This window comes from Lygodium microphyllum, chromosome 26, assembly GCF_053477565.2.
Source record: "Lygodium microphyllum isolate KBCC chromosome 26, Lygodium_microphyllum_v1.1.10, whole genome shotgun sequence".
Classification (NCBI taxonomy): domain Eukaryota; kingdom Viridiplantae; phylum Streptophyta; class Polypodiopsida; order Schizaeales; family Lygodiaceae; genus Lygodium; species Lygodium microphyllum.
The window spans coordinates 65,136,336-65,164,159 of NC_141160.1; the positions used below are offsets into that span (position 1 = coordinate 65,136,336).

Below are 27,824 nucleotides of genomic sequence, written 5' to 3' on the forward strand. Positions count from 1 at the left end.
GTAGTAGGAAGGTTATCTGGGAGGACAAAACTTGGCCAAGACTCCATAATGTGCTCCTTGCCATCATAAAAATCCAAAGCAGTAGGTGGAAGGTTGAGATCAGGCATGACAAAGCCTGGCAAATCTTTCTTAACGGGCCCCTCGGCATCGTCCTCCAAGGTGGCAGGAAGTTTGAGATCTGGAAGGAGGAAGCCGAGCTGCGAGACAGAACAGGTGCTGATCTCGGCATCGTCCTCCTAGGTGGCAGGAAGTTTGAGATCTGGAAGGAGGAAGCCGAGCTGCGAGACAGAACAGGTGCTGATCTCTGTACTGTACGACGTTGAGCTGGAAGACATTGTCCGTAGCACATGTTCATGGTCATTGGGAGTTTCAGATGATGGACGGATATCTGCAACAAACTTAGGCTTTTTGGGACTCTCATGATCATGCGTCATCCTGCTGCTGCTGCTGCTTTTGACAAGTTCTTTAACATCAAATCTCAAGTGCTGTGATCTGTTGCTGTGTGAACTTAGCCAATGCTGCGATCTGTTGCTGTGCGAACTCAGCGAGCAAGAGCTAATGGCCCTGCTGATGACCCTTTTTGACCTCATTGCTGTCACAGTTTTCCCTTTTTGCTCGCCCTTCAGTGCAGTTTGAGCATTGCAGGAGTTGATGCGGTCACAAAGATTATGCTTTGTGGTGGAAGATAAACTCGTCATTGCGTTTGCTCTGATTGTGTGGCCGGTGACAAGTTACTTGCGCTTTTTTATTGGAACCATGGGAGTCACGACTTGCTTCTTTGGCTGATGATGGTAACCAGCACAAGGAACTTTCAATCGATCCCCATATAGGAAAAAAAGAGAATTCCCCATGGAATTCCCTAGTTGAAAATACATATAAGTAGGGAAAGTAAAAACTAGGAAAAATGGGACATTTCCTAGTGAGAATAAGTAGGGAATCACATAAGACCTTTCCTATGTAGGAAATATTTCCTATATAGAAAAATACAAAATTTTCTATGTAGGGAATAATTCCTATATAGGAAATATTCCATATATAGGAAAAATTTTCTAGAGGTGATTCCCTAGGTACTCTCACTAGGAAATCTCTCATTTTTCCTATTTTTTACATTCCCTACTTATATGTACTTTCAACTAGGGAATTCCGTGGGAATTCTCTTTTTTCCTTCACTTTATCTACTTTGCCCTTACTCTTAGACATGCTAATATCAAATAAGAAATTACACAATAAATTTTTAACTAGAAAATTAAATAGAGAATGTCATCATTTCTAAGTAAGGATCAATAATATACATCTAATGATCAAAATAGATTAAACAAATTAAGACATCAACATCTACTTTTAGCAACCAAAAGAAAAATCAAAATACTTTTAAAGGAGCGTAGAACTAAAAACTAATTAAGCAACATGTGTGTCTTGATTGTTTTATCCCTTAAATCTCCAATATGTTGCAAAGTAATAAATGTTTGAGTAATCCCTCAAATCTCCAATATGTTGAAAAGCAATAAATTCTTAACTCAAAGTAAAAGTTATGCTAAAACTTCCACATCATCTAGACTAAGCACATTTCTATTTTTGTTTAATACAACTTTGCCATTTCCTAGTAGCCAAGAAATAATCTCCTTAATCATATCATCACTTGTTGGCTTCTTTGTATCCTTAATCAAAACTCGAAAGCTAGCTTCAATCTTTTTGAGATTCATGTATGTACTCTTTAAAGAAAAGTACATATCATGAATTGTAGACACACCAAGATACTTCAAAAGTATGGTTTCCATGTTCTCTTTTATCATATTAACATGCATTGAATAACAAAAAGAGAATAAGTAACTTATTATACTATGTATAGATAATTAAATGACACGAATTATAATATAAAAAGCCATAAATTTAACTACATGACTATTATATATATATATATCAATTATAAAGCTACCCTTTAAACATCATTTGAAATGTTAATCTCAAAGCTACAAATTGAACTACATGACTACAATTATATATATCTAATTAAAATATAAATTAACAATAAAGTTACCCTTTGAGTATCATTTGAAATGTTAATCTCAATGCCTTGGTTTGGGAGATATTTAAATTCCTAATTCAAATAAAATAAAAAAATTAGATTATGCTTTTCATGTATGACATAGACAAAAATATAAACATTTACATCTAGCACCTTTGGTTCTTTTTTGTTGATATTGGTACCTCGTTTCACGCTCCTTTGTTGCAAAAGATCCTTCATCTCCTCACTTGGCTAGTCAATACGTAAAATAAATAGTTATGTAATAAATCATACCTTTAGTTATTCACTAAACTATGATGCTATTGTTCTCTCACAAACATATATCAAATACCTTCCTCTTTCTTTGACTTTTTCGAGATGTTTCATTAATGTCATCATCTGGATTAGCCTACATTCAAAACTAAAATTAGTAATCACATTAAAAACATTTATATAGAAAAAAAATTACATACCTTATCATTTCTTGAACTATGGATACTTTGTTCCATAGTTTCTTGACGTTTAGTTGAGTACATTATTTTGTCTAAACCATGTGACAATAACTTTGAAAAGCTGGCACAATTTTCCATATCAAGTGTCTCATCTTCATTTTCAACATCCTACATTTTAAGCATGTAAAGGATAAGATACTGTTAAGAACATAAATCATATGGTCAATCTTAAATTTAATATAAAGCAAAGAACCTCATCGGATGTATAACATTGAAATTCTTCAAAGCTCTTTTCTTCCTCCACAAACATATTCATCTATGGGAAATGAAAGTTAATGTATAAGTATCTGTATAAGAGACATTCTCAAAGAAAGTTATTACATATGAGCTTAAAAGCATTACCTGCAATGATAAATATGTTTGCTTGTATTGTTGTCCTTCAAAGGAGCTACTTTCTTCAAGAGGCTACATCAACAAAATAAGATCATGTGTATACATCAAATGTCTCCAAAATATATGGAATCAAGTACAAAAATGATAAACATATAAGATTATAAGATACCTTTTCCAAACCTTGTTCATTTGAAATATCATCCATGCTAGGAATGTATACATCAAGTTGAATAGAATCAATAGTAGCAACATATGGTTCACTCTGCCATCAATAGACACCCCTAAATGAGTATGGGAGAAAAAGAACAAATCCTACACTTATGATATCAAACTTATAAAACATATCATCTTACCATTGATGATGTTATGTCATTTGATACATTTTGAAGCTTATCTATATCATCCACTCCAAGAGATGCGGATAATTCTCTCTATATGTCATAAGATTAATAGTTCAATAACTAAAAATCTACACCTCAAATATTAAGAAAGCCAATAAAAAAAAGTAGCAATCAACTTACCTTCTTTAAAAGATCTTTTTTCTTCAAATACTTTCTTTCATCTTGCTTTGTACCCTTCCACCCAGTCATATATGTCATTCTCTCTCCATATGTACTCACATCCAGTAAACTTCAATGGTAAAATCTCATGGTGATTCTCTGATATGACTTTCATGATATACTCTTTATCCGCATTTTTATAACGTAGATCATTTGGGTTTAAGGATTCAAACCACCTATGTACTCGATGATAATTTTCGAGCATGACAGTGTGTTGACTTTTAAAGTATTTAGCCAAGAGCTTTTTTCCATAAAGTCTACCCTCTTCTCTAAATTTCAACATGGGTGGCCGATAGATATCATCATATGATGGTATGCGTATCACTCCTATTGATACTCAAGTGATCAAATATCATTAGTTAGTATAACCATTTCAAAAAATGACTCATTATCAACATAAGAAAGCTGGTAATACCTGATTCTTGGCTTGAAGAAGTGTTAAGGCAAGCAATCTCAATGTCTTCCTTTCTTGCATTGTCTCTTCTGTCATCTTTAGTAACTTGTTTACCTATATATACATAGAGTTAACCAAAGCTCACGATAATACAAGGTTATGAAAATTTTCAATAACACAAAAGAAAATAATTAGATATTTTGTATCAATTTGGGTCACCAAATTTGTACAAGTTTTTTATCCTTAAAGTTGGTACTTGCATCTTGACTAGAAGAAACATTATCGCAAGTAACCTCCTGATCTCCCTTTCTTACATTACCTCTTTTCCCACCTTTTGTTGTTCTTTCTAATCCAAGTGCTAAGAAATTAAGTGCTAAGAAATAACTAAATCACTTAATTTCTTAGCACTTGGATTAGAACACATGAATTAGTAATAAAATTAGGTATAAATTTAGTTATTAGAGTTAGTTACCTTTCACTTCTTCCACAACTGAATCCACAAGCCCAAGTAGTTTGAGATCCTCACTCATCATTTTTTTCAAAAGAGCCATCATCTCTAGATTAGAAGTCGACATGGCAAACCTACATAGGCATGGTAATAATAAGAAAGTGTTTGCAATGCATGTTTGAAAATGTAAATTACATTAAGCAATACAAAACAAAAGACTTCAATAAACATACCGTTATAACATTGTTGCCTCATGCTCATGCGAACACCATATGGTAGGTACAATCTTTTTTTTATTGTCAATTGCAATTGCTTTTGTTTTGAGTACTTGCCATTGCTTTTTCATGGACACACATAGCCACCAATCCTTCCAATCTTGATCCTCTATTCTCACTTTCCAAAGTTTAGATCTGCCCCAAACAACCCAAAATGGGAAAAAAAATAGCCCATGGAAGATACACTTTCATGCAACCAAAAATTGATCCAAACTTGACATTTATCAATCAGGGAGGGTGGGACTAGGTCTAAATATAAGGTGATTGTTTTCCACTCCCTGTGTCCTTCAAGGAAGGAGGTGACTCATAAGCACATGAGTGGAATTTGTGCCTATAAGTAACAAGGAAGGGTGGTACAATGTGCTAAGGGAGATTTCCCACATGACCAGTCAAAGGATAGAGTATGATGCACTTGTGGATATGGGGAGGTGCATAATGCACAACTACCATTCCTAACAACAAAGCACCATTCCCAACAATAAAGGATTACCTTGTGGAACATCTATGATCAGAGAATGTTCTTCAAATCCATATTAGTACTGAATTGGGTCTCCTAGATGACTTACAATTAGTCCCTACATAATTAAAGAAGCAATACACATAATTATACTCACACAAAAAATGGATTGCACAAACCATCAAGTCAACTTCAAGCTAGTTAGAAGTGAAAGGAACTTACATAGCACATAATGCAAAGTATACGTATCCAAAAGCAAAATCTTGACCAACTTCTTCGAGCTTTTCCAATGAAACGTTTTGCAGCTCATCCGGGGAGATTCTGATCCCGTGATTTCTATGGATTCATCAAAAGCCTTGTCTTCTACGATGCTATCTTCTGCATCAAGCTTGAGTCATTCTATCATGCTCTGCTGTAATTCAACATAATCAAGTTATAGAGAACAAAAAGTAAATAAAAGGACATATTACCTCCACCCATCTTGATTCAAAAGAACAAAACTTAAATCTTATTTCCAAAATGGTCTCTACAACCTTGGCCTATGCCCAATGAGGCAACCCAGACACAATGAACTTGAATGCAGGAGTTGTATTACTTACAAGCTGAGGTTCAATAGTGACAACAATACCAGAAGCATCCAATTCGTGTGTCTGAAACTTGTCACATCTCATGGGGATTGAAAAAGTATTGTTTAGTTGTCCTTTTGATTCAGTAAGTAGTATGGATGGATTGGATGTTTGCAATTCAGATTGTAAACTGCAGCATTTCTGCATCATCTTGGTCAGAAGATTAGGAAGCCTCCAAACAAACACACAACTGTCTCCACTAACCTATTTGAAAACAATAAATTAGCAGCACCAAGTGAAAAAACCATAGTAAAGAAGCCAAGGTCAGCATATATACAATTCTAAATGCCACCTTAAACTTACCAATATTAGCTGCTTGCAATCAGGCATGAAAGCTATCAAGTTGTCCATTGCAAGTTTCTTCTACATTTATTGTTTTTATTCTGTCCTTAGAAGTACCATGATCTTTCTCACTCAAAACAGTATCCTCTAACTCTTCAAAAGCATGTCCATCAATTTCCTTATCCCCATGCTCCAAAATACCTGGAGTAAAATTTTGAGCTCTTCAACTCCAGGTTTTGTTCCATATACATTGCTGTGGAGTTCCTTCAAAACATCAAATGTCTCTTGGTCAAGACCAAATTGCAAACCTTCTGCCTTCCTTTCATCCAACTTCATCTGCCAAAAACTCAATTTGTCAGGAGACCATTTTTTTTTTTCCAGTCATCAACCTTTGAGTATACCCGTCAGAGCCTCTGCCATTTATCCCTGCATTGCTGTGCATTCCTTCCAATTCCATTATTCTGACAAAATGCTTCTATTTCCTCCCACTGCTCCTTGGATTTTCCACTACTACTGAACCCTGCTGCCTCAGACTCCAACTGCTTCTTCTTTGCAGCAATCAAAACTAAGACTTCATGTGGTTGCTAGTGCTGCCTATTCGTTGCCTTCTTTTTGGATTGTTCCACATCCTGTATAGAAGCTTGTGTGGCAACGCTTCTGGAGTATAAGGTCCACAGCCTATGTTTTAGTGATTCAAGCCATGGAAGAGACCTGTGCATCAGCAGCATGCCTAGGCGGCAATTCCTTCTTGTGAGCAGCAGGATGTGACACTGGAGGAAGGCCAAGTCTCAGAGCGTTCTGATTTGCAAGAACCCCATTCTGGGCTGCATTGTGAGCCGACAGAAGTTGGGATGCGATCTGCAGCAGCTGCAAGTGAGCGGCGGCCTCATCGGAGAAGAAGGGACATGGAACATCCCAGCCAGGGCGCGGACGTTTCTTGGGGCGGGTCTCGTCCCAGAAGGGACCGGACACAAGGTTGAGATCAGCCATTCGCAGCGACCAAAATCAGCAGAGAAGAGCAAAAGCCCAGGGGTAGGGTTTCAGGGATGGACAGGAGCTTATGGCAGAGAAAATAGCGGCCATGGGAGCTGTAATAAGAAAGGGGGGAGGCGGGATCGCGATGGAATATGCAGGGAGCCGCGGAAGAAACAAGGCTTGCTTGTAGGAGGCATCCTGATAGAAAGACAGACACGCGACAAAACGGCGTCCTCCCGCCCCTTCCTCGCTCTCTTTGCCACACATCTGTCTAATGTCTATTGTCCAGCGGTATTCCTTGATGTCGCTCCACTAGTAATGTTTCACGCATTACCTCGCTTCCTTGTGGGCAAACAGAAATTAGCAGTGATAAGGTTTCACGGAACGCGAGAGAGAAAGAAACGGAGACAGAACCAGATAGGCGTAAGGCACTTGGGGAAGCCGTTCTGAGGCAGAGGCAAAGGGAGGCCTGAAAAGCCGTTCCCTGCAAGGTATCAGAAGCTCACATACATGTCAATAATGGCAATTCCAATGATGACATATTGATCTAGTCCAATTTTGACAACTTGATTATGTATCGTTGTACCCCATTCTCCTTTCTGAATGCTCCCACATGCCTTTAAAATGGATGAGAATAGGTAATTGTCAGGCATTATACCCTATTGAAGCATTCTCACGTACAGTTTAGGAGCAATGATATGTTTACTAGTTGCCATGTACCCTGAAATCATTGCAGTCCCTGACAGCAGATCTCAATTTTTCAGTTGATTAAATAACAATTGTGCCTCTACTAGAAGGACACACTTTGCATACATGTCAACAAGTGCACAGGTGCGCCGCTGCACAGACCAACTCCTCGGCTGCTTGCGAGTAGGTTCCTCCTCATCTTTTGCTAAATTAACTCACACATAAGCCTAAATTCAAGTCCTTAACCCTGTTCCCAATTTGTTTCATGCCATAGCAATCAACACTAAGTCGATGTTTTACCATCCTACACAATTAGTGCCCATCTATTCAACCCTGAAATGCACAATCCTTATAGCAATCAATGCCCTTTCTTTGCTACTCCCTTGCTACCAAATGACCATATGCATTATCAAGTCGATTCCTATGGGGATGGCTCCAAAAAATAAGTAATTTATGTCAATGCTTTGTGAGAAATGCTAGAAATTGCATCAATCTCTACTCTACTATGTATTAGTGCTAAATTGTCATTAAAAAATGAAGTTCTCAATGTGGTCAAAGGGTGCCTCGTGATCAAGGGTAAGAGACATAGGAAAGGTAAAGTGAGTTGAAATAAGGTGCATGATTGTGCAACTACGTGACTATGTGATTGAGTATATGCACGTGGAAGAGTGTGCTTGAATTTTTGCCCAATTAAACATGTGGCCAAAGTGCTCCAAGTAGTTAGGACGATGTGCTTCAAGTGATCGAGTTCTCCAATGTGGCTAAACAATCATGTGGCCTATCTACATAGTAGTTGAGTGGACTAAGGTGCTTAAGTGGTTGGGTGAAAAAGGCAATGTGTGGTCCGCATGATGAAGAGGGAAAAGACAGTGTGGTTCAAGGGTACTAACCAATGTGGTGAATGTTCGTGCATAGCCATGGTTGATGCAAATATATACCCATACAATATTGATAGCTTGTAGATATGTTGCAAGATGAGACTCATGTAGGTACTTATGATATAGGGGAGATGCCATGTACACCTCAACCTATAGCCAAGTGAGAAAAATGCTACTCGATGCAATGGGAACAACACTCCACTCGTCAATAAGCTAGTTACTTGTGCACAAGTGAGAGATCAACTTCTTCAACTAATCTTGCTAATTCTCAGTCCCTTAAGATAATCTATGAAGTATGTGGTGTAATATATACTCAATATATACTAGGCTTATACTACATTAAAGGTTAGTGTTAGGGCTAGGCTTGTAGTAAGGTAGAGCTTAAGCTTAGGCTTAGGTTTAGATTGGATTAGTTATATAGGCAAGGTATATGCATAGGCTCCTCATACAGACAAACTGATAGAGGCTATAGAGTGGCTAGACATAGGTATGTCTAACATAAATACACAAGGGTTAGGCATAGGGTACACGTATGACAAGTTAGGAAAATACTAGGCATACTATAAGCCAATCCTATGTGTATACATAGGCTAAGCATATTCTAGGAAGAGTTTAGACATAGGGTAAGCATATGCTAGGAGCCAATGCCTAACACAACCCTATCCTATTCTATGGTTACCTTGTGCCTAGAAAATGCTAGACATAAGTTGTATTCTTATGCATAGCATATAATGTTCCTACTTTATATTATCGAGCCAATGCCTAACCTAGCATGTGCTTATCCTATGCCTAATGTATAAGCTAGGCTATATATAAGCTATGGATAGGCTAGACTAAGCATAGGCTACACAAACTAGTGAGTATAGCTATAAGTGTGGAATCGAAATCTTAGCTCATAAGTGAGTAATATACAAATGTAAATTTCAAATAAACTAATATTTATTTACTATTTTTACCTAGCAAAATCGTGAGTCTACGTTAACTTGAAAGACTATCCATAATTTCCTAGCTAGATGATAGTACTTGCTAGTTATGACTAGTGAAAAAAATAATTTCCTAGTTATGTTGATATTGTTACTAGATATACAATAACTTACTAGATAATGTTACTAGATAAGGCTTCAACTTTCTAGATACTATTTAGAAAAAGGGATTTACTAGTTAGAAGAGGTTCGTGATGACAAAATTATCTAGTTATAACTAGAAAATTCTACATTCTTCCTATTTTGGTTGCTATTCTTCCTAGTTATAGTGTGAACTTTCTATATAGTAAGTGGGTCTAGAGTTTGTTGTGCACCCCCCTTATCACCACGTGTCACCCCCCTCTCTCTCTCTCTCCTGGCTCGAAGCACTAGGAGCTAGGCGTGGAGCGCCTAGTACACACACACACACACACACACACACACAGAGAAAGCATGTGTTTTCATAGCACTTCTTCACGCATGTATAAAATTAAACTCAAAATCACAAGGTAACCAAATCCATAAACATACATAGACACATCAAATTACCACATGCACAAAAATACATGTTAATGCATATCCACATCATCATTGATGCACAATCATGTTCACTAAGAACACAACGGAGACGCTACCGTATCATGAGCGTCAGATTTTGGTGTAGTTGCTCGTGACGTACTGCATGGCTTGGTGTTGTGAGGGGGCCCCCACTACTCGATCCAGTCCACTTGACTCCTCACTTATGGCTCTGTGCACGGCTTGGTCAAGATGGAGGGAGAGCGAGTGATCCACGGGCCCGACTTCTTTTAGCTCGCTCTAGGTTTTCAAGCATTACACACATCCACCATCACGATCCATACATCTCAGTAGCTAGGCATCCAAAAGGGTCCCCACACAGGGTAAGTGTTATTTTATAGTGGACCACATAACCACTCGCCCTTAGGAAGTTGCATTTCCTTTGGCACCTGCTCCGCCATTCCAGCCATACCAACACAGTAGCTCGACTTTGGAGACACGACCTGGCTTTTCCCACTTATTTGTATCGCTCGCTAGCATCCACGAGCTCCAATTTCTTTGTCCTCGCCGGGACCTACGAGTTTCAGACGGTCTAAACACAAAGAGATCGTAACATGGCTTTGCCCGCTTCTTTACACGCTCGCCGATCTCTATGAGCCCTCACTTGTTTATGATCGTAGAGGTGTACAAGTCTCGGTCCAATTCATGAAGCACATTTGGCTTGGTTTCTTTTCATTCGCCCCAGGTCCACGAACGGTGACCCGATTTCTTTAGGCTCCCTCCAAGCTCAAGAGCTAACATTTTTACTTTCTCTCATGTCAAGAATTTTGAGAGAACGTGGGGATTCCCTTTGGTGTCATTGAATTGAGGTGCATCACGCTTAAGCAAGAGGTAACTTGCATAAGTCTACATGAAACCATACCAATTTTGTTTACAATTGACCTCTCCCATGCTATTATTGTTGCAAAGAGGACGATGATATATTACACGTATACATGCAAGAAATTTAGGTAGCCATCACTCAAAAATTTATTTCACCGTGCTATTGCTTTTGGGAGACTTTTGTGAATCAACAATACTTGGACACATTTGGAAAGCATATTTCTAGACAATAGGGATAATAGAGGCATCACATATATTTCTTCCTATTCCATCATTTATGCTACTATAGATTGGGATGAGGATTCTCTATATGGTTGGTATGATGCTTTAAACACCTACTCCAGGGCTAGTCCATATCCCATTGTCATACACGAACAAAGATTTTGTTGTATTATATATCTGTACAACACATATTCCCAAATAAACCTAGGAAAAATGAAGTCTTAAGGGTAACAACTTTGTGCTCTCTCTCTCTCTCTCTCTCTCTCTCTCTCTCTCTCTCTCTCTATGGGGCTATAATGGAATAATGTACTAGGTGGTTTGATTTAACATACATAAGCAAAGATTTTGTTGTATTATATCTGTACAACACATATTCCAAAATAAACCTAGGAAAAATGAAGTCAAAGTGGCAAAATACCAAAAAACGCAACCTTTTTAGTTACTATTAGATTGTTTTTTACAGTAGTGCAATGAAATGCCTTGTGTGTGTGTGTGTGTTTTTGTGTGTGTATGCATACCAATCTTGTAATGTATAACAACCTTCCGTGATGTGTTTTTGAAAGTATCTTCCAATATCATGTGACGTGCTTGAAAGGTGTATACCATGTGAGAGTGAAAAGACTGCAAGGTGTGTAATGGAAAGTGATGGCACATGCTACTAGTGTCGGACACACTTGCACATTGAGGACATGTAAGTCTATAGAGATTCTGATGTTGAAGAAAGACAATCAAGTAGGAGAGAACAAGAACAAACAATGGAAGCAAATCATCAAGCAAGAGGATGAGAAATGAGAAAGTATTGATGATGTAGATGCATCCAACCACATTATGTTCATATCACACTACATGCATTGGGTGTTAATGTTATAAATACAACTATAATGTATTTAAATTCTCATGATTAATTTTAGTTTACCAAGCCTTTCTTGTATACCCATCATAGCTACCCATGTGGTCTAGGAATGGGGCCTGAATGAAAGTTAAACATAGAAATAAAATAAATAAAATACTAAATATTAGTAAAGTAAAAATAAGATTGATCTAGTCACCTTAGTCGAGTATGTGGACTAGGTGTGGGGCCAACAAGTTTGGCTAGGTGTTGTATACCCAAAGCTAGAAATTTTAGTGTTGTATAAGTTGTAGCAAAGGCACATTCACTTTCTACAAGCTCGAGTACTAGCACAAGAGGCACATGCTATGGTTGCACAATAATCTCTTAATCACTTGGCATTTCTAGAAATGACATATATTGTAAATGTGATTATAAGAAAATAAGCTCGAATTCTTGCATGGGAATGGAGGGGATAATGGTTGGCATGGAGCATTGTGGAATTGTAATATCTTGTGTTTTGTCCACACATGTGTCTCTTTGGGTGTGAAGGGGGGGACTCGTGGATGAAATTAAAACAAAGGTTGAATAATCTTTACAAAAGCCTTTCCTTTCTCTCGTCAATTGGAGCTGCCTCAAATTGCAATTGAAATATATGTTCCTCGTCGTTTTCATTTTTCTTATCCTCATCACCACCGTGATAGTCATCATCACCTTTGTCCTTACCTTCTCGAAACCATCAGTATCAACTTGAATTGAGAAATAGAGAATTGTGATAAACATCATCTTTATCTTATCCTCATTGTACCTTTAATTCCCTATTACATAAAAGTAGGGAATCACATCCTTGTAATTCCTTATGTAGGGATTTTCAAAGGAATGTGGGGAATGCTCTATATTCCCTATTATAAGATGTAGGGAATGTAGGGACTTTCAAAGGAATGTAGAGAATGCTCTATATTCCCTATTATAAGATGTAGGGAATGCAATTTCCTAGTTATAGATGGGGAATACGTACTTGTCTACATAGTAAATATTGGAGAATTTCCTATATTTCACCAAATTGCCTATGTGGGGAACGATTGAAAGTTCCTTGTGCAGGCTTTGAATGTGAGGTGATCTGATGAGAAGATGCCTGCGTGATCACTTTCCGATTCTTGACATCAACGACAACATTAGCACGGGAAGTAAAAGCCCAATTCTCGAGTAACAGCGCATTGACCATCTTGCGTTTTCCTGCAGCTGACACCATTGGATAACGTGTTGGCGAAGCTAATCTTGCCTTTTTCTTAATTACAACTCCATTAATACGATCAGGCTGGTGACGGGGCTGTCCAGTCTCAGAGCGACGTCCACGTTCTCTTTCCTGCAAGCCATCGATAGGGCTCCAACGGTAATTGCTACGACTAACGTCAGCCTCGGCATTGCGACGATTCACTTGGTTATCTGGTAATGCTGGATGAGATGGACGCGAAAGCCGATGAAGCTTGGTGGCCGTCGACAATCTTGCCGGCCGTGCTGCACTAGTCTTCGTCTGTTTAGGGCGGGCCGGACGATGCACCCTCAGGTGCGTCAGAAGGGCAAGATGTGTCACGAACTGTCGCCTGCAGACGCGGCATGCCGTATCGCCCCCGGGGTTGCTGTGAATCCTTGCGTGGCCCCCCAATGCCTGGTACGATGGGAACTTTCTCTCGCACACCTTGCATCGCGCATGCCTTCTCACCTTGTTGTGCATTATATACGCCGCCGCAGCAGCGCCAGCCGTAGTCATATTGATACGAGGCCGAATGCAGACTGGAAACTAGCCGCCCATGCATGTGCTTGGCGACTAGATCAGCACGAACGTAGAGTTAGCTTGTAAACTCGTAGATGATGAGGACGACGACGATGATGATTGACTGTACATTTTTCAATTAGCTGAGGGCTGCATTTATAAATCTTCTTAGGCATGTCTCAATTAAATGCCTGTGGTACTTTAGAGACACATACAAAGGACCAGAGGTCGGTTGAAAGTATTCTGGTGGTCGGCAACCATATAGCATATAACGTATGTACGCGTAGGTACTCATGTATTTGTATGTTAACGTATATTTGCATTTTCTCATTCACATCAACGATTAGCCGCTATAGCAAGTTTGAGTCGCGTAGAAGAATATGTTCACCATTTCAATGTGTCAATTCCCGAATTCAGTAATGTTCAAAATAAGCAAACCAATATCTTATTTTCCACTAGCAATCTTATGGGCTTTGATCACGAATAGATGCACTAGCAATGTTGTCCAATGCCACTAATCATGCATTGTGTAATTTGTGGATTCACAAAGCTTTCAAAGATATCTCACTCACTATAAGATGCAGGCCACAAATAGACATTTAAAGTGACACACATATTCACAAAAAAAACTTGCCCCCGTCGCCATTAAAAGCATTGGTATATATGTCTCCAAAGATTGCTCACAATTTGCGATGCAAATAACGACGATTTTGGATGCATATACCAACTCAAATAGTGACAATGTGAATAGCATCGATTGCAGAGGGAAAAAAAATTTGGTAGCATAGTAGCCTACTGCCCTGCCACCTCCCAGGAACCATAGAGAGGAGAGCCCATAAAAAGTATAAAAATGTATCTATAAATATCACAAAATGTGAGTTTATATAGCGGATGAGAAATATATCTAAGGAATGCTACATGAATCATAGGGCCAAAAACGGAAATGATGTGTACTTCACGAATCCAAGTGCACACTAAGGCTCCTCGCCATCCCAAAGCTTGTCCCAATGCAATGGAACGTTGAACAGACTTTACAATATAAACAACCAGAGATTAATCCACAATACATAATATAGCACAAAAAAACTAATGAGTGCAAACAAAAAAGAAATTTGACTTATTGGGCTGCCATGTGCATACAATCTATCGATGAGTGCAATGAAATTGTGTCTCTCTGCATATTGAGTCTCCAAACCTATAGAATCGCAGTTTGTGAATGGAGTGCTACAAAAAAAGAAAGTAACATTATTAGAAATAAGCTGTTAGTACAAGTGATATTCAAAAAAAAAGTTTAAAAATTTAATTAAATACTTAGAAAATCCTCTGATAAAGTCCTATGGCCGCCAATTCCCAAATGATGCACAACCTTTAGCTCCAGTGGTGCCCTTCCTACCTCCACCTACCCTTACCACCACCTTGGAGAGTCTATGGTCTCCTCTCCCTCCAACCACTTAGGCTTTGAGGTACCATTCTTGATTTCCTTGAGTACATCTAATCATCCATGTGACATGTATGCACGCATACAATCCATTATTCACCCAGTCAAAAACCTCTTTACCACTGTAGGTACCAAAAATCCCTTGTGCAAGGACGCTACCACATAGTCCTTGTTCTCCTCTGATATATTTTCTTTCAATGGTTTAAAAATTTGTATCTAAAAACTTATTGGCACAACTCTCATGCGAGCCACCACCCTCCTCTCCTCATCATTCATGATCACAACACTTATTTGCTCATCTACAAGTATCCCTACCCTATTAGGTAAGTCTAAGGTGCATTCTTTTCCACTTGTGACTATACTCTTGGCAATTACCACCACGAGACCCTTGCACATCTAACGTACCTATAGGGGTGGTATCTCTCATAGTAGCACCCATAGAGATGCTACCTCTACTGATAGTTGAGCAAAATCTAGAGTCAGAGAAGTAGACATTTCTACAGGAATGAAAAACCTTAGAGGTGACAAGTGTCCACTAGACTGACGAGATAGGGACACTACATGGGTGCCTTCATAATACCAACTTGAGCTATCCTCTTTGGAATAACAACTAACTGAGGGCTCATAACATCTACATCTTTGCAACACCTCCCAAAACTACTTCGTCACTCTAGGACCGGTCTAGAGTATTGACTCTGCCTATTGGAGATTCAAGCATTAGAGCATACTGTGGTAGACTATGTAAAATGGCCAGATGATGACCATGAAAATTCATGTTCTTCCATATCTCTAAAGTGGACCATTTATTCTGGAGATATACGTTTGAAGATCTCCTACAGCTCCTCATCTATCATCCCTTGACTCATCCTACTCTTTGGATATCGTCAAAGGTAACATACACAACTAGAAAATTATGTTAGTATAATCAATATAAGGATTTAGGTAAAGCACGGCCACATAACTTTGTAAAACATGATGTTAATTAAAACATATACACTAAAGTACCCTTAAAGCGAATTATCACAACAAATTGAACAAGCATATGCAAATATGACTGAGCTTATGGTTCCATGTCAAGCTCTTTGTATAGCTCCGAATACACTGGAATGTATATACATAGGTCTCCATAGAAAGAGGAGTCTACTTCATTCTCAAAAATTCTTGGCCTCCTATCTCTTCATCTACATTACTTGTGCATGTCTCCTCCATATGCTCCAAGCCCTCCTCGACACCTCGCAACATGGATCCTTCTACCTACATACTCTCGTTGTCCACACCACGGGCATTGCTTTTATCATATAGTTGTGCACTCCGAGTTTTTAACAATACAACATACCACCATCAGGTCTATCGGAGATTTGGATAAAAGATTACATGTTTAATATCACATATAAGTGTGTTGGAAAGAGTGCATAAACATTTGTGACTATTTCATATAACATAAAAATTAACAGAAAAAGTCATGCACATATTTACAATGACATGGCAAAAGGAACCCTCTAGAAATCTAGATGGACCTTGCCAAATGGTTATCCCAGCTCCTTCTAATACCACTTTAAAGTAATGTACATTCAATACGATCATGGAGAAGCTACGATAATAGACTAACTTAACACTTTGCAAGTTGCTAAAATACTTCATATCTTCTACAATAGTATTTGGATCTGTGGCCTACCATGCACTACTAGCCACGGGGGTGCTAAGCAAGGGAGTAAAATAATTGTGTATCTCTTAAGTGATGAAAAATTTTGTCGTTTAAGTGACGTAACCGTCTTTTAAGAAACACATGTAAAATTTTTAAATTTGTGCGTTGTTTAGGAGATGACATCCGTCACTTAGAAACCGCTGCTATAGACGTCACTGAAGCGACTATGAGAAGTGAAAAATTTTGGGACATGTGCACATTGGATTTTGTCACTTAAGCGAAGATTGTTCTCCGTCGCTTAAGCGATGTCCCCCAGTAAAACAAAAACGCGAATGGTTCTCTCATTTTTTATGATCGAAGCGAGGAGAGCGAGAGTGAGGGAAATCAATGAGATTTGAACCACTATCTACATATAGGAGTGTGAGTTCTCTCTCTCTCTCTCTCTCTCTCTCTCTCTCTCTCTCTTTCCCATTGTCCATCAAAGCTTTCTTCTGGTATCACATCCTTTTTTACAATGGTCATCATGACAACAATGTCTATGTAAGGCTTTGAATGCAATAGGAGTCTTTATTCTTGTGAAATACTTATTGATGCTAGTCCAAGAAGTTATCCCAAGTTTTCCTTTGAATGGAATAGGAGTATTTATTCTTATTGAATACTTATTGATGCTAGTCCAAGAAGTTATCCCAAGATTTACAAAAGCTACAATGATGATGAAGAATCCAAAACCTTGAAAGACTTTAAGCTCTACCTCCTCCATACATTCACAAGAAGGATGCGTGGAATGCTGAAGAAGTTATTCAATGTTGGTAAATAGGTCTATATTGAGGTTAATTCTCATTGTCAAGATCCCAAGAATGCCAAAAGCCCCTTAAATAGAGCCAACATTGACCAAAATTTCAAAAAAAAATTATAGTTCCCTTCTATCCAAGAGTTCAAAAAAAAAAATGCCATGAATCTTGGCAAGAAGCTTCCATCTTCAACCAATATTTGTTGTTTAGGATTCATATAAAATCCTTGAGGTAAATATGTACTCACCATCCCTTCAAAACATCCTCATGTTAAGGATGGCAAGGTATCCACCCCTTGGTCATGGTGGGGCATGTAGCTCACCACCCCTTGATCAATGAGAGCTTAAATGGATTTCATAGGTTTCATATGATTTTCGTCAAATATGGGGAGAGGAATATCCGCATATAATTTGTCAAACTCATGTGATGCTTGGGCAGTGTTTGGTGAATGATTCTTGGCCTATTAGGATTCTTTTTTTTTCACTACAAGATATAGCACAAGGAACTTTCAATCATTCCCCACATAGGCAATTTGGTGAAATATAGGAAATTCTCCAATATTTCCTACGTAGACAAGTACGTATTCCCCATCTATAACTAGGAAATTGCATTCCCTACATCTTATAATAGGGAATATAGAGCATTCCCTACATTCCTTTGAAAGTCCCTACGTTCCCTACATCTTATAATAGGGAATACAGAGCATTCCCCACATTCCTTTGAAAATCCCTACATAAGGAATTATAAGGATGTGATTCCCTACTTTTATGTAATAGGGAATTAAAGGTACAATGAGGATAAGATAAAGATGATGTTTATTACAATTCTCTATTTCTCAATTCAAGTTGATAATGATGGTTTTGAGAAGATAAGGACAAAGGTATCACAAGAAACTCTAAACCACTTACTATATAGAAAGTTCACATTATAACTAGGAAGATTACTAACCAAACTAGGAAGAATGTAGAATTTTCTAGTTATAACTAGATAATTTTGCCATCACTAGTCTCTTCTAACTAGTAACATCCTTTTCCTAGATAGTATCTAGAAAATTGAAGCCCTGTCTAGTGACATTATCTAGCAAGTTATTGTATAACTAGTAATAATATCAACCTAATTAGAAAATTTTACTTTTTACTAGTCGTAACTAGCAAGTACTATCCTCTAACTAGGGAATTATAGATATTCTATCAAGTTAACTTGGAACTCATGATTTTTCTAGGTATAATTAGTAAATAAATATTCATTGATTAGACATTTACATTTGTATAATACTTCTTACTCACGGCTAAGCTTTTCACATTGACACAAAAGCAAGACCACAATTGTTGAAAGGTAATCACAATAACAAAAAAGAAAATTAAAAGAAAGATGTTTAGTACACATGAATAACACAAACTGTGTGGCCCCAACAACAGAGTCATTGCATTTAGCAACAATAACACTTACAATGTTGAGCAAAGTACATGGCCACATTGACCAAGCATATATCATGGCCATGACATCCATCTTATTGCAAAGCTCATGATTATATTAGTGAGAAAAAAGCATATTGCACCAATGGATTAAATAGAAACTCCACACACTAACATCATATTCCCTACTGTCCAAATGAGCAACAAGAGCAAACATTCAAAGTGCATGGCAAGAAAACCACACAATCATATATACCCCATCATGAAAATTAGATAGCCATATTAAAAAGGAAAGCACATTACCAAGTGCATGACCATATTGGTCATGGAAGTGCACATGGAAAAAAAGAACCACCAAGGCAAAGCGCGTAGCCATATTGAGAAAAAGCTAAATTGCATTGCCCAAAACATGTGGCTATAGAAAATAAAGCAAACTACATTGCTAGTTGTATGATGAAATATTATCACCTTTCAAACTAGCATTAAACTTATAAACTTCATGTCTTAACACAAAAATATAAGTACCAAGGATTCTAGTGATTGCCAACTATTGTAGCTAGCTCTATGTGGAAGCTTGCAACATGATAGATGGGAAGCTACTTTAAGGTTCACTATGAGGTGACTTGAATAACAAGAAGGCTACACCTAAATAGCCTTACAAGGGTGGAAGTATATTACCTTTACAAAGAACTAGTGCTCCAAAACAAAGAAATCCTCATTGGAGATTCTCATTTTATTAGGGTTTGAAGTTGAGAAATTCCATAGAAAAGTATCGATGGGAGCATATCAAATTCTCACCAATCTCAAAGGTAGGTGAAATAATTCAAACAATGTAGAAACTCTTGCAAATTCTCAATGGAACATTGAAAGTGCATCATAATAAAAGGAAAACACAAGTGGAAAAGAAGAACAAATTAAGATTGGAAAATTTTTGAATTTATCTTTTGAGAAAAAATAAGAGTGCTAAAAGAAAGACATGCTTTTTGTGCTAAGAACACAAGGCCAATATTAAAATAGAGTACTATAAAAAGCAAGGAGGGGAGGAAAGCATGTTGGGCTATTCTCTCCTATACATCTTAAACCTTCCATGTTGGGTAAAAAACCATAGGTTTGAATCTCTACAAGAGAGGCTGAACCCCTAGAGGATCTTAATGTACTCTCCGTGAGGATTTCAATCATGCTATGCGTTTGGCAATTCAAAAATTATGATGTGTGCAATCTTGTGTAGCAACTTCTCCTATAGGCACCTATTTGGCTAGTATCATCTTGTGGTCATAACAAACATCAAGTGTAACATCCATGACAAGTCTATTTATGCTATCCTCTAATCCCTCCTAACTTGCTCTAGCCCTTATTCCTATAAGTCAAGCCTTAGAGGTAATTCAAAGCTCCCAAAAATCTTGGAATAACTCAAGAAAATTCATGAGCACTATCATATCCCTTCTCTACCCTTAGAAATAATAGACACATGAATTTTTAGCAAGACCATTCATATATACTTGTGAAGATCATATCCCAATGACTATATTTATGGCCCCAAAAAACATTATTACGAATATTTTAAAATTACTCTATGAAATTATCATTTTGTCTAATTATAAAAAATATTTTGAAATTATTCTCTAAAATTATTGTTTTTCATGGAACAATCTGACAAATTTTTTATCATTGTAGTTCAAGCCATTGGCATTTCCATCCCAATATGCCTTAGCATCCTATAAGATGCCAAAATACTCACTAGTGGGTTGGGATCCCATGATCTTTTAGGAGATAGGTGTTTTTGATTACATGAGTGCTTGAGAAGGCAAAAGGCCAAGTGACCCTATTATATAGGATACCTTTAATGCTGAGGGAAGCTTATCATGGCTCTAAGTTAATAAGTTCCCTACTGTGTGTTGTTGATAGAAGTAGTGTAATCACATACAACCCAATCTTATGGGGCTGGAAGCTCATATCCTAGGCTAGAAAATTTTTTTCTCTGTAGGGAGATGGATTTTATACTACTTCATGGAATGGTGTTTTTATATATTATCTTTTGTGCAATAGAATGTTGTTTTCCAAAGTGTTTGTCATGTGCTAGATGTTGTGTTAATGGACCCTATGTAACATGATAATAAAAGGAAGCTGCTTTTTTATGTTGTAATAGTATGGTACCTTTGCTAATTAGATAAGTAAAATAAATCCCATCAAGGAACGTGAGAATATCTCAATCCTGATGACCAATCATCTATGGCTAGATGGACCTAATAATTTGGGTAGCTTTTCTAAACATTAGATGGAGTTATTAATACACGATCCTCCAAATTCAATAGGATATATATGAGGCTCAACTTCATTTTTGGGGGGCTAATGTGAGATGATGCCTTATCGGCAAGAGGATCAACATTTTATTCTCTTCCACTTCTCACTCTCTTTGAACCAAGTGCCAAGGTCATTCACCTTCTTATGTGCAACCAGATGGTGCGAAGCTGCAGAGCCTGCTGTATATGTTGATTGCCTCCAGATTGTCGCCTCCAAATTGCTGAGCTGTGCAACCTCATCCAGAGTTTGGAACGTACCATACATCCATAAGCCTGTTGCAACAGATTATTCAAAGGCAGCACAGGTTGGTTGTATTTTTTCTAGTTAGTAATTAGGATTTTTTAAATTGGAACTAGGTTTTTAATTTTACCAGATAGATATAAAGCTATAACTAGTAAAATAAGTGTCTATATGGTAAAGCATGGAAAATTTCTATATATCACCTGATATAGCCATGTTTATTGGACAAAATTATGAAGCTATGGATCATAGGATAATGTGCATGCACAGTAAATCAAAACCAATTTGTATATAACATCTAACATAGTCATGCTTATATAGTCATGTTAAGTAATAACACATCACAATTGATAGGCTTAACCATTAGCCATGTAGTCAATCTCAAATAAGACAATGTCAATACACACTTGTAATGAATATGTTTGTACGCATCCAAAATGTACATGTGCTGTAAGATACATTTGTGCATTTTGATAACTTTTAGTTCTTACTCACATAGCACAAATTGTTTACACATCCACAACTAAAATATCATTTTTAACAATATAAATATTTCCTTATCACATTAAAACAAAGAAGAATCTCAATTCAACTCAATGACATAGCTCTAAATCTTGAAATTCCCCTCAAATCCCCCCTGAAGTGTGGGATGTACCTAGCATCCATACAAGCACAAATGGTTATCAAAAGTTATTTGAGACCCTTACAAACTAAGAGCATATCCATCCATTAGCAAAATAGAAACAATTCAAATTGTAATAGCCTTTTCCTTAAATGAAAGGCATAGAACCTCTTGAGTATGTGGAAACTTGAAGAGGGGAGCTCTCAATAGACAGTCATGGCACATGGTCTATTAACTAGGGTAGCCGTATTAAGTTCATTAAAAAAGTAACATTTCCTACCAACATGTGGCATATACTCCCACATTCATGCATGTAGCATATTTAGGGGGGTGAACAAGGAGTAAGAGATGATAGAACACATAGCACAAACATAAACCAATAAAAGCAAGACAATGGGATGGAGATGGATTATGCTAACATTGTCATTGCTAGCATGAACATGGAAGATCTAGAGAAGAAGATGTGGGGTGACCAAAAATATTTAATGAGAATTAAAAGAGAGACAATAGAATTTGGGGAGCAAGTGCTATGTGCATGAGTGGTATCCTTGTTGCCATGCATTCGGCAAAGCAATGCTAAGTATTCTCTATGCAACATGTTCATGTATTTTAAGGGAAGGTCCGCCTTGAGGATGAGTTTTCTAGATTTTTTTGGCTCACCTATGGATCAAAGTGGTGCTCACATTGTTTTGCTTGCCATTAGATTTCTTTTGGGTCTTGCTTGCATCTAAAGCAAAAAGAGATTGGGTTTTGGGTTCACGTGTTTGGCTTAAAGTGAGCCTTGTTTACATGCTTCTATGGCATGTTGATTTTTATTCCCGAGGAGGTTTTGCAAATTGAATGTCCAATATGGGAAATTGAATGTCCAATATGGGCTAGTTTTCATGGACTTCCTACTTTGCTAGATGGAGAAGTTAATGTGCTAGTAGAAGTGCTAGGTAGAGCGCTCTATGTTCTTACAATAATATTAACTAGTGGAGCAAGTGGCCTCTCATACTTTGGAATAAGAGGAAGAAGATCCTTGAGATGCTCTAGCTTTTTTATCCTAATGGGATTGAGTTGTTGGTTGATATCAAATTCTCCCTCTTCTTGGATACATGCTTCAAATGCAAAGAAGATGGGTGCTTTGCAAAGGAATGCCCAAAAAGGAATTGAACTAAGAAGAAGCCAAGGAGAAAATACTTGACATAAGGAAGAACTTCAAAAGAAGCAAAAAGGAAAAAACATAGGTTGAAATAAACAAGCCTTGGAAGGAGAAACCTAAGGAGCAACCTAATTATTGTCAATTCTTTGAAGTCTAATGGAGGTAAGAAATAAAAACTTTCCCTTTAAAAACTTCCTGCAAATATTTTGTTGACAAGGCTATTTTGCTATTTTGGATTATGGAGGTTCGAACAAATATATAATGTTAATTAGCTGGCTCACTATGATCTCTTGGAATGTGAGGTGCCTAGGAAGTCCATCCAAGAAGGATGTGTTTAGTAGGAGAAAGAAATGGAAGCCTCTCTCTTTCAACTCCTCCTTTTAGCTTGCTCACTATGATCTCTTGGAATGTGAGGTGCCTAGGAAGTCCATCCAAGAAGGATGTGTTTAGTAGGAGAAAGAAATGGAAGCCCCTCTCTTTCAACAGCTCCTTTCTAGATTTAAGGGAAGGATTCAACCTATAGCTAAAGGATGCTTGGAAACAAACCAACAATCCAATGGCTAATCCAATGTAGAACTAGATGAGATCCATAGATACCATCATTGAGATTATCAATATGTATGGCAAAAATCAGGATTGACTTTAAAGAGGGTTGCATGTTAGTAGTTAGCAATGTAGGGAGCATATTATTACGACTCTTGCTAAGTGTTCTAGTAATGGGATGTTTTATCAACTTCTCAAAGAAGTGGAGCATTACATGGAGGATTTGCAAAAACATAAAGGTGAAGTTGCCAAAATTTAGTCTAAGGGAAATGGTATCTTATGGGGTTGGTGCTTCAACCAATTAATTTTATAAATTGATGAAGTTGTAGCATAATTGAAGCTGTAGTTGCTTGATTCAACCAAGTAGCATAATTGATGAAGTTGCTTCAACCAAGTAGCATAATTGAAGCTGTAGTTGCTTGATTCTAAATAATTTGGGTGATTTCAAGATTTCTAGCATCAGACCTTAATTACTGAGCATATGATGGAGAAATTTATTCCAATCCTCCATTTGTAGTCTGCTTGAAGACGATTGATTTTTTTTTGCTTAGAGGAATGGCCTGTTATTCAAGATGAATGAAAGATGCAGGCAAAATTAATGCATACTCACAGTGATGGAGTGTGTCAAGGAGACATTGATCTTCACAAGTAGGTTGGAACCTACTTATCACAGGTTATGCTTTACATGGGCAGAATTGGAGATTAAAGCTAAAGGTGTAAAAGGGTTATTCAAGGAGGAAGAGGGAAAACCTATATTTGGGTTTAAACTGCTTTTCGAGGGAAAAAAGCAGGCTGTTTTGGGAATGGCCAGAATTAACGGGTTAAGGGGCAGCAGGCGCAACAGAAACAGGGGACAGGATTGGTAGGGAGCATCATCTGGAACACCATAAGCGTTTCCACGTTCAGAAAAATGAGTTTGATGATGATAAACATCAGTCACACATCCGGGGTCTTGAGTACAGGCATACATGGTGGAACATCTTCATTCACAACATGATTCACCGTAAGTAAAGGAGCCATAGCATGTTTGTATCAAACGGCATGGAACACGGGAGAAAAACAGAGGAGGAGAGATCGAAAAAGAAAGGAGACGAAGGAGATTCAGGAATGAGGAGGGAAGCAAAAATTGGAAGATAATGGAAAAAGGGGAAATTACGGGGAACTGTGAAGAGGCGCCTGTGAAACGGAGGGAGGGAGATTGAAAGAAAGGGGAGAGTCTTAGCTCGTTCTACCAGAGTTGGATTTGGGGATTGCTAGTTTCTGGACCCTCTGTGCTGAATATTGAGGGATCCAGTGCTTCCGCATCTCCATCACGTCAAGAAAAGGCAATATGTTATGCCTCTCTCAACAGGAAAGGTTCAGACTCCATATCTGTGAGCCAAGCTTCTTCACAAGCAGGTGATTTGGATGAATTTAAAGAGGAAGGAACTATGCATTTTATGGTTAACGTTGTCCAGCCTCAGTTTAATCTCCATTCAGAGGATGCAAGGGGAAGAGAGAAGTGGTCTGGATCGCCATGGCGGACCTGTAAAGAAGGATCTTCTTTATCTCTCTTGCGCTGATAACAGGGATTGAATTCACGCAGCTGTCAGTTGGAAAAGTTGTCCCTGACCTTTACTTCGATGAACACGTCGTCATCCACGGCATCTTCCGAGCTCTCAACCCGGACTTTTACACGTTTCCTTCGTCCTCAGCTGTCAGAACTTCACCCTTTCCAGAAACTTAAGCTTTCAATGTGCGTGTATGGAAGAAGAGTTTAGGGAGTCTGGAAAAGTTATGAGTCCGTAAGGATTGTATTGCATCACTCAAATGTCTTGTTATGGGGATTGTATTACAGTGATTAAGATAGTGCAGAGAGAAGGCACCGCAGGCAGATCTTTCGTGGTCTGATGTGATGCTAAATGTGCAAACTAGACAATACTGTGGGTGGAACTATGTCATGTCCTAAAGCCGACAACTCACTGTCCACCAGTGGGAGAATTAATCAACCAACCAGTGCATGCCTTTATTCAGTCAACCTTGAACATTGGTAGAAGGAGAAGAAATCATTTAGTGCAACTGATGCAATTCCGGGCCTTCAATCTGTTTCCTGCTCTCTCAAAATTAAAAGACACAAGGAATTTTGTTTGCCAGAAATGGATTTGTATTACAGAAAATATAAGAAAACAGAGAAATGTCCATCATTTGCAGATTCTGAAACCTGAAAGTATGGTTGGCATAGGTGCTTAGGGTCTTCATCATGAAAAGAGCCTTTCAATATTGAACAGAAGTAGATGTTGTTCTATCACAAATTGCAGCAGGAGCAACTAATTTCCACAGTCACAGTAGGATACAGCGGCTACATATGCCTTGAGCTTTTAGCTGTGACATTGCCCTTTCCTTTAGCCATGAATCCATTCAACACAAGATGGAATTTGTGATACTATACAGCTTGCAATTAGCTTTGCTGGTGGCTACATAACAGGAGTTTTCTGCCAATGACTCACAACTAGCTGTCAATCTTGCGGAGGTTCGGCATTTAGATGACGAACAGTGTTCTTCTTCTGCAGTTAAAGAAGACATTTTCAATTCTGTGGCAGAAGAGTTGTCAGGTGCACTGGTGATCGGATCTGTTATAGTACCACTTACAGATACCTGGGCAACTGGGTCTAGTTTAGATCACTGCTACAGTGCATATGAACAAGATGGACATTTGCAGTTGTTACCAAAACTCTCAAAAGCTCCTTGAATGTTGCAGCAGCATCTGATTGCACATCAGAATTTGGAAGCTCCATATAGCCAAAGAATTTCCTCAGATTATTTGACTCTAAGATATACTTTGCTGTACTTTGATGTCTTATGCACGATGCTTTTGCCCTGGAGCTTGAGCGTACACCCACAATTAGTCACACTTTATTTTGAATAATACATGGTTTTGAATAATACAATGAGTCACACTTTATTTTGCTTGTGGCAGTTTCCAGCAACTAAGGGAGTTTTGAACGCGATGCGTTTGTGCAGAGAGATTTTGCAGATAATGCGTTTGTGCAGAGAGATAATGTGTACATCAATGAGTCTGTGTACTACAGCAGGTCTGTGAGCATTCATATGAGCGAAGGCTTTGTATACATCAACCAAAATCCTTGTCGATAGCAGCTGATGAATCAAAGTCCTAGATATCTGGCTCTAGCTCAACAACATGGGTGGATCAAGAGGCATGATTGGTGATGATGATCTGCATAATTTGCAGGATAACTTCAATTTGGTATCTTCTGTTGCTAGACATGTTCAAGTTGATAACTCAGCAAATCTGAAGGCTCCGAGGTAAGTGGAATGGAGGTTTCTTGTTCTTTTAGTAAAAAGTTTTCTGGGTTATGGGTTGAGGGTTGTTATACAAAACATTAAAAAAATATATGATAGGGAAAGGAGGAAGCTTATCCTGCTTTTGATGCATCTTTTTATCCCCATTAGTAAGTATGATACAATATGGTTGCATGAGCAAATAATTTAAATATCATTTCATTATTTGTCTTGTTGTGGATAGGACTACAGGGTTTGAAGCATACAACCAGCAGAGTAGATCTATGTTGTGGAGCTTTGGGAGATTGCAATGCTTTTAGGATCAAGGGAAGGAAGTTTACTAAAAATGGTAGGTCTTCTCTTGTTGCTTTGAGCTTTTTTCGCTATGTACATGTTTGAGCCTTTTGATATCATTGGTAATTGTAAACACAAAATGCATCTAGGGACAACATTGTGGGTGAAGCAGCAACACTTGGCTACAAGTCTGTAATTGTTCCAATATTTGCTATTGCTGTTGCCATCTATGTCAGCCATATCCTAGCAGCCATGTACGGGATCACAGTTGCAGCTCTTGGAATGCTTTGTACTATTGCCACCTGTCTAGCCATAGATGCATATGGTCCCATAAGTGATAATGCTGGTATCGCAACCAGTCTCTGGATGACCATGATACTTCTTACACATCTCTCCACAAGAAGCGCAGCCGCAGTATAGACTATGAGGCCGCGAAGGCTTTCAAGATGGACAGATTCCTCAACCATAGGACTTCTTCAAAGTCCAGCTTGCGGC

General features: G+C 38.1%; 1 protein-coding gene and 2 long non-coding RNA genes across 15 annotated transcripts; 1 reads left to right on the forward strand and 2 right to left on the reverse strand.

Annotated features, from left to right (window-relative positions):
• Positions 1-1,414: 1,414 nt before the first annotated feature.
• LOC148013345 (uncharacterized) lies at positions 1,415-3,432 on the reverse strand. Of its 7 annotated transcripts, none has more exons than XM_087668088.1 (10): positions 3,372-3,432; positions 3,204-3,281; positions 3,031-3,112; positions 2,860-2,922; positions 2,711-2,773; positions 2,479-2,625; positions 2,358-2,414; positions 2,180-2,257; positions 2,039-2,098; positions 1,628-1,783 (listed from the first exon to the last, which is right to left on the reverse strand). In XM_087668088.1, exons 3-10 carry the CDS (start codon positions 3,100-3,102, stop codon positions 1,760-1,762), a joined length of 564 nt encoding a protein of 187 aa, XP_087524214.1. In that variant the 5' UTR covers positions 3,103-3,112; positions 3,204-3,281; positions 3,372-3,432; the 3' UTR covers positions 1,628-1,759. The 7 variants fall into 7 exon arrangements, 6 of the variants coding, with proteins under 6 accessions (XP_087524210.1, XP_087524211.1, XP_087524214.1 ...); XR_015688871.1 differs by having other exon boundaries at positions 1,743-1,783; positions 2,209-2,257; XM_087668084.1 differs by lacking the exon at positions 2,039-2,098 and having other exon boundaries at positions 1,415-1,783; positions 2,209-2,257.
• An 830-nt stretch (positions 3,433-4,262) lies between these two features.
• On the reverse strand, positions 4,263-7,376 carry LOC148013346 (uncharacterized). Of its 7 annotated transcripts, none has more exons than XR_015688854.1 (5): positions 5,914-7,376; positions 5,584-5,814; positions 5,207-5,393; positions 4,486-4,662; positions 4,263-4,386 (listed from the first exon to the last, which is right to left on the reverse strand). It is a non-coding gene; the product is annotated as an uncharacterized LOC148013346 (long non-coding RNA). The 7 variants fall into 7 exon arrangements; XR_015688849.1 differs by having other exon boundaries at positions 5,207-5,396; XR_015688852.1 differs by having other exon boundaries at positions 5,207-5,396; positions 5,584-5,740; positions 5,914-7,373.
• A 19,553-nt stretch (positions 7,377-26,929) lies between these two features.
• Positions 26,930-27,496, forward strand: LOC148013347 (uncharacterized). The gene is made up of 2 exons (XR_015688951.1): positions 26,930-27,059; positions 27,280-27,496. It is a non-coding gene; the product is annotated as an uncharacterized LOC148013347 (long non-coding RNA).
• The last annotated feature ends 328 nt before the right edge of the window (positions 27,497-27,824 follow it).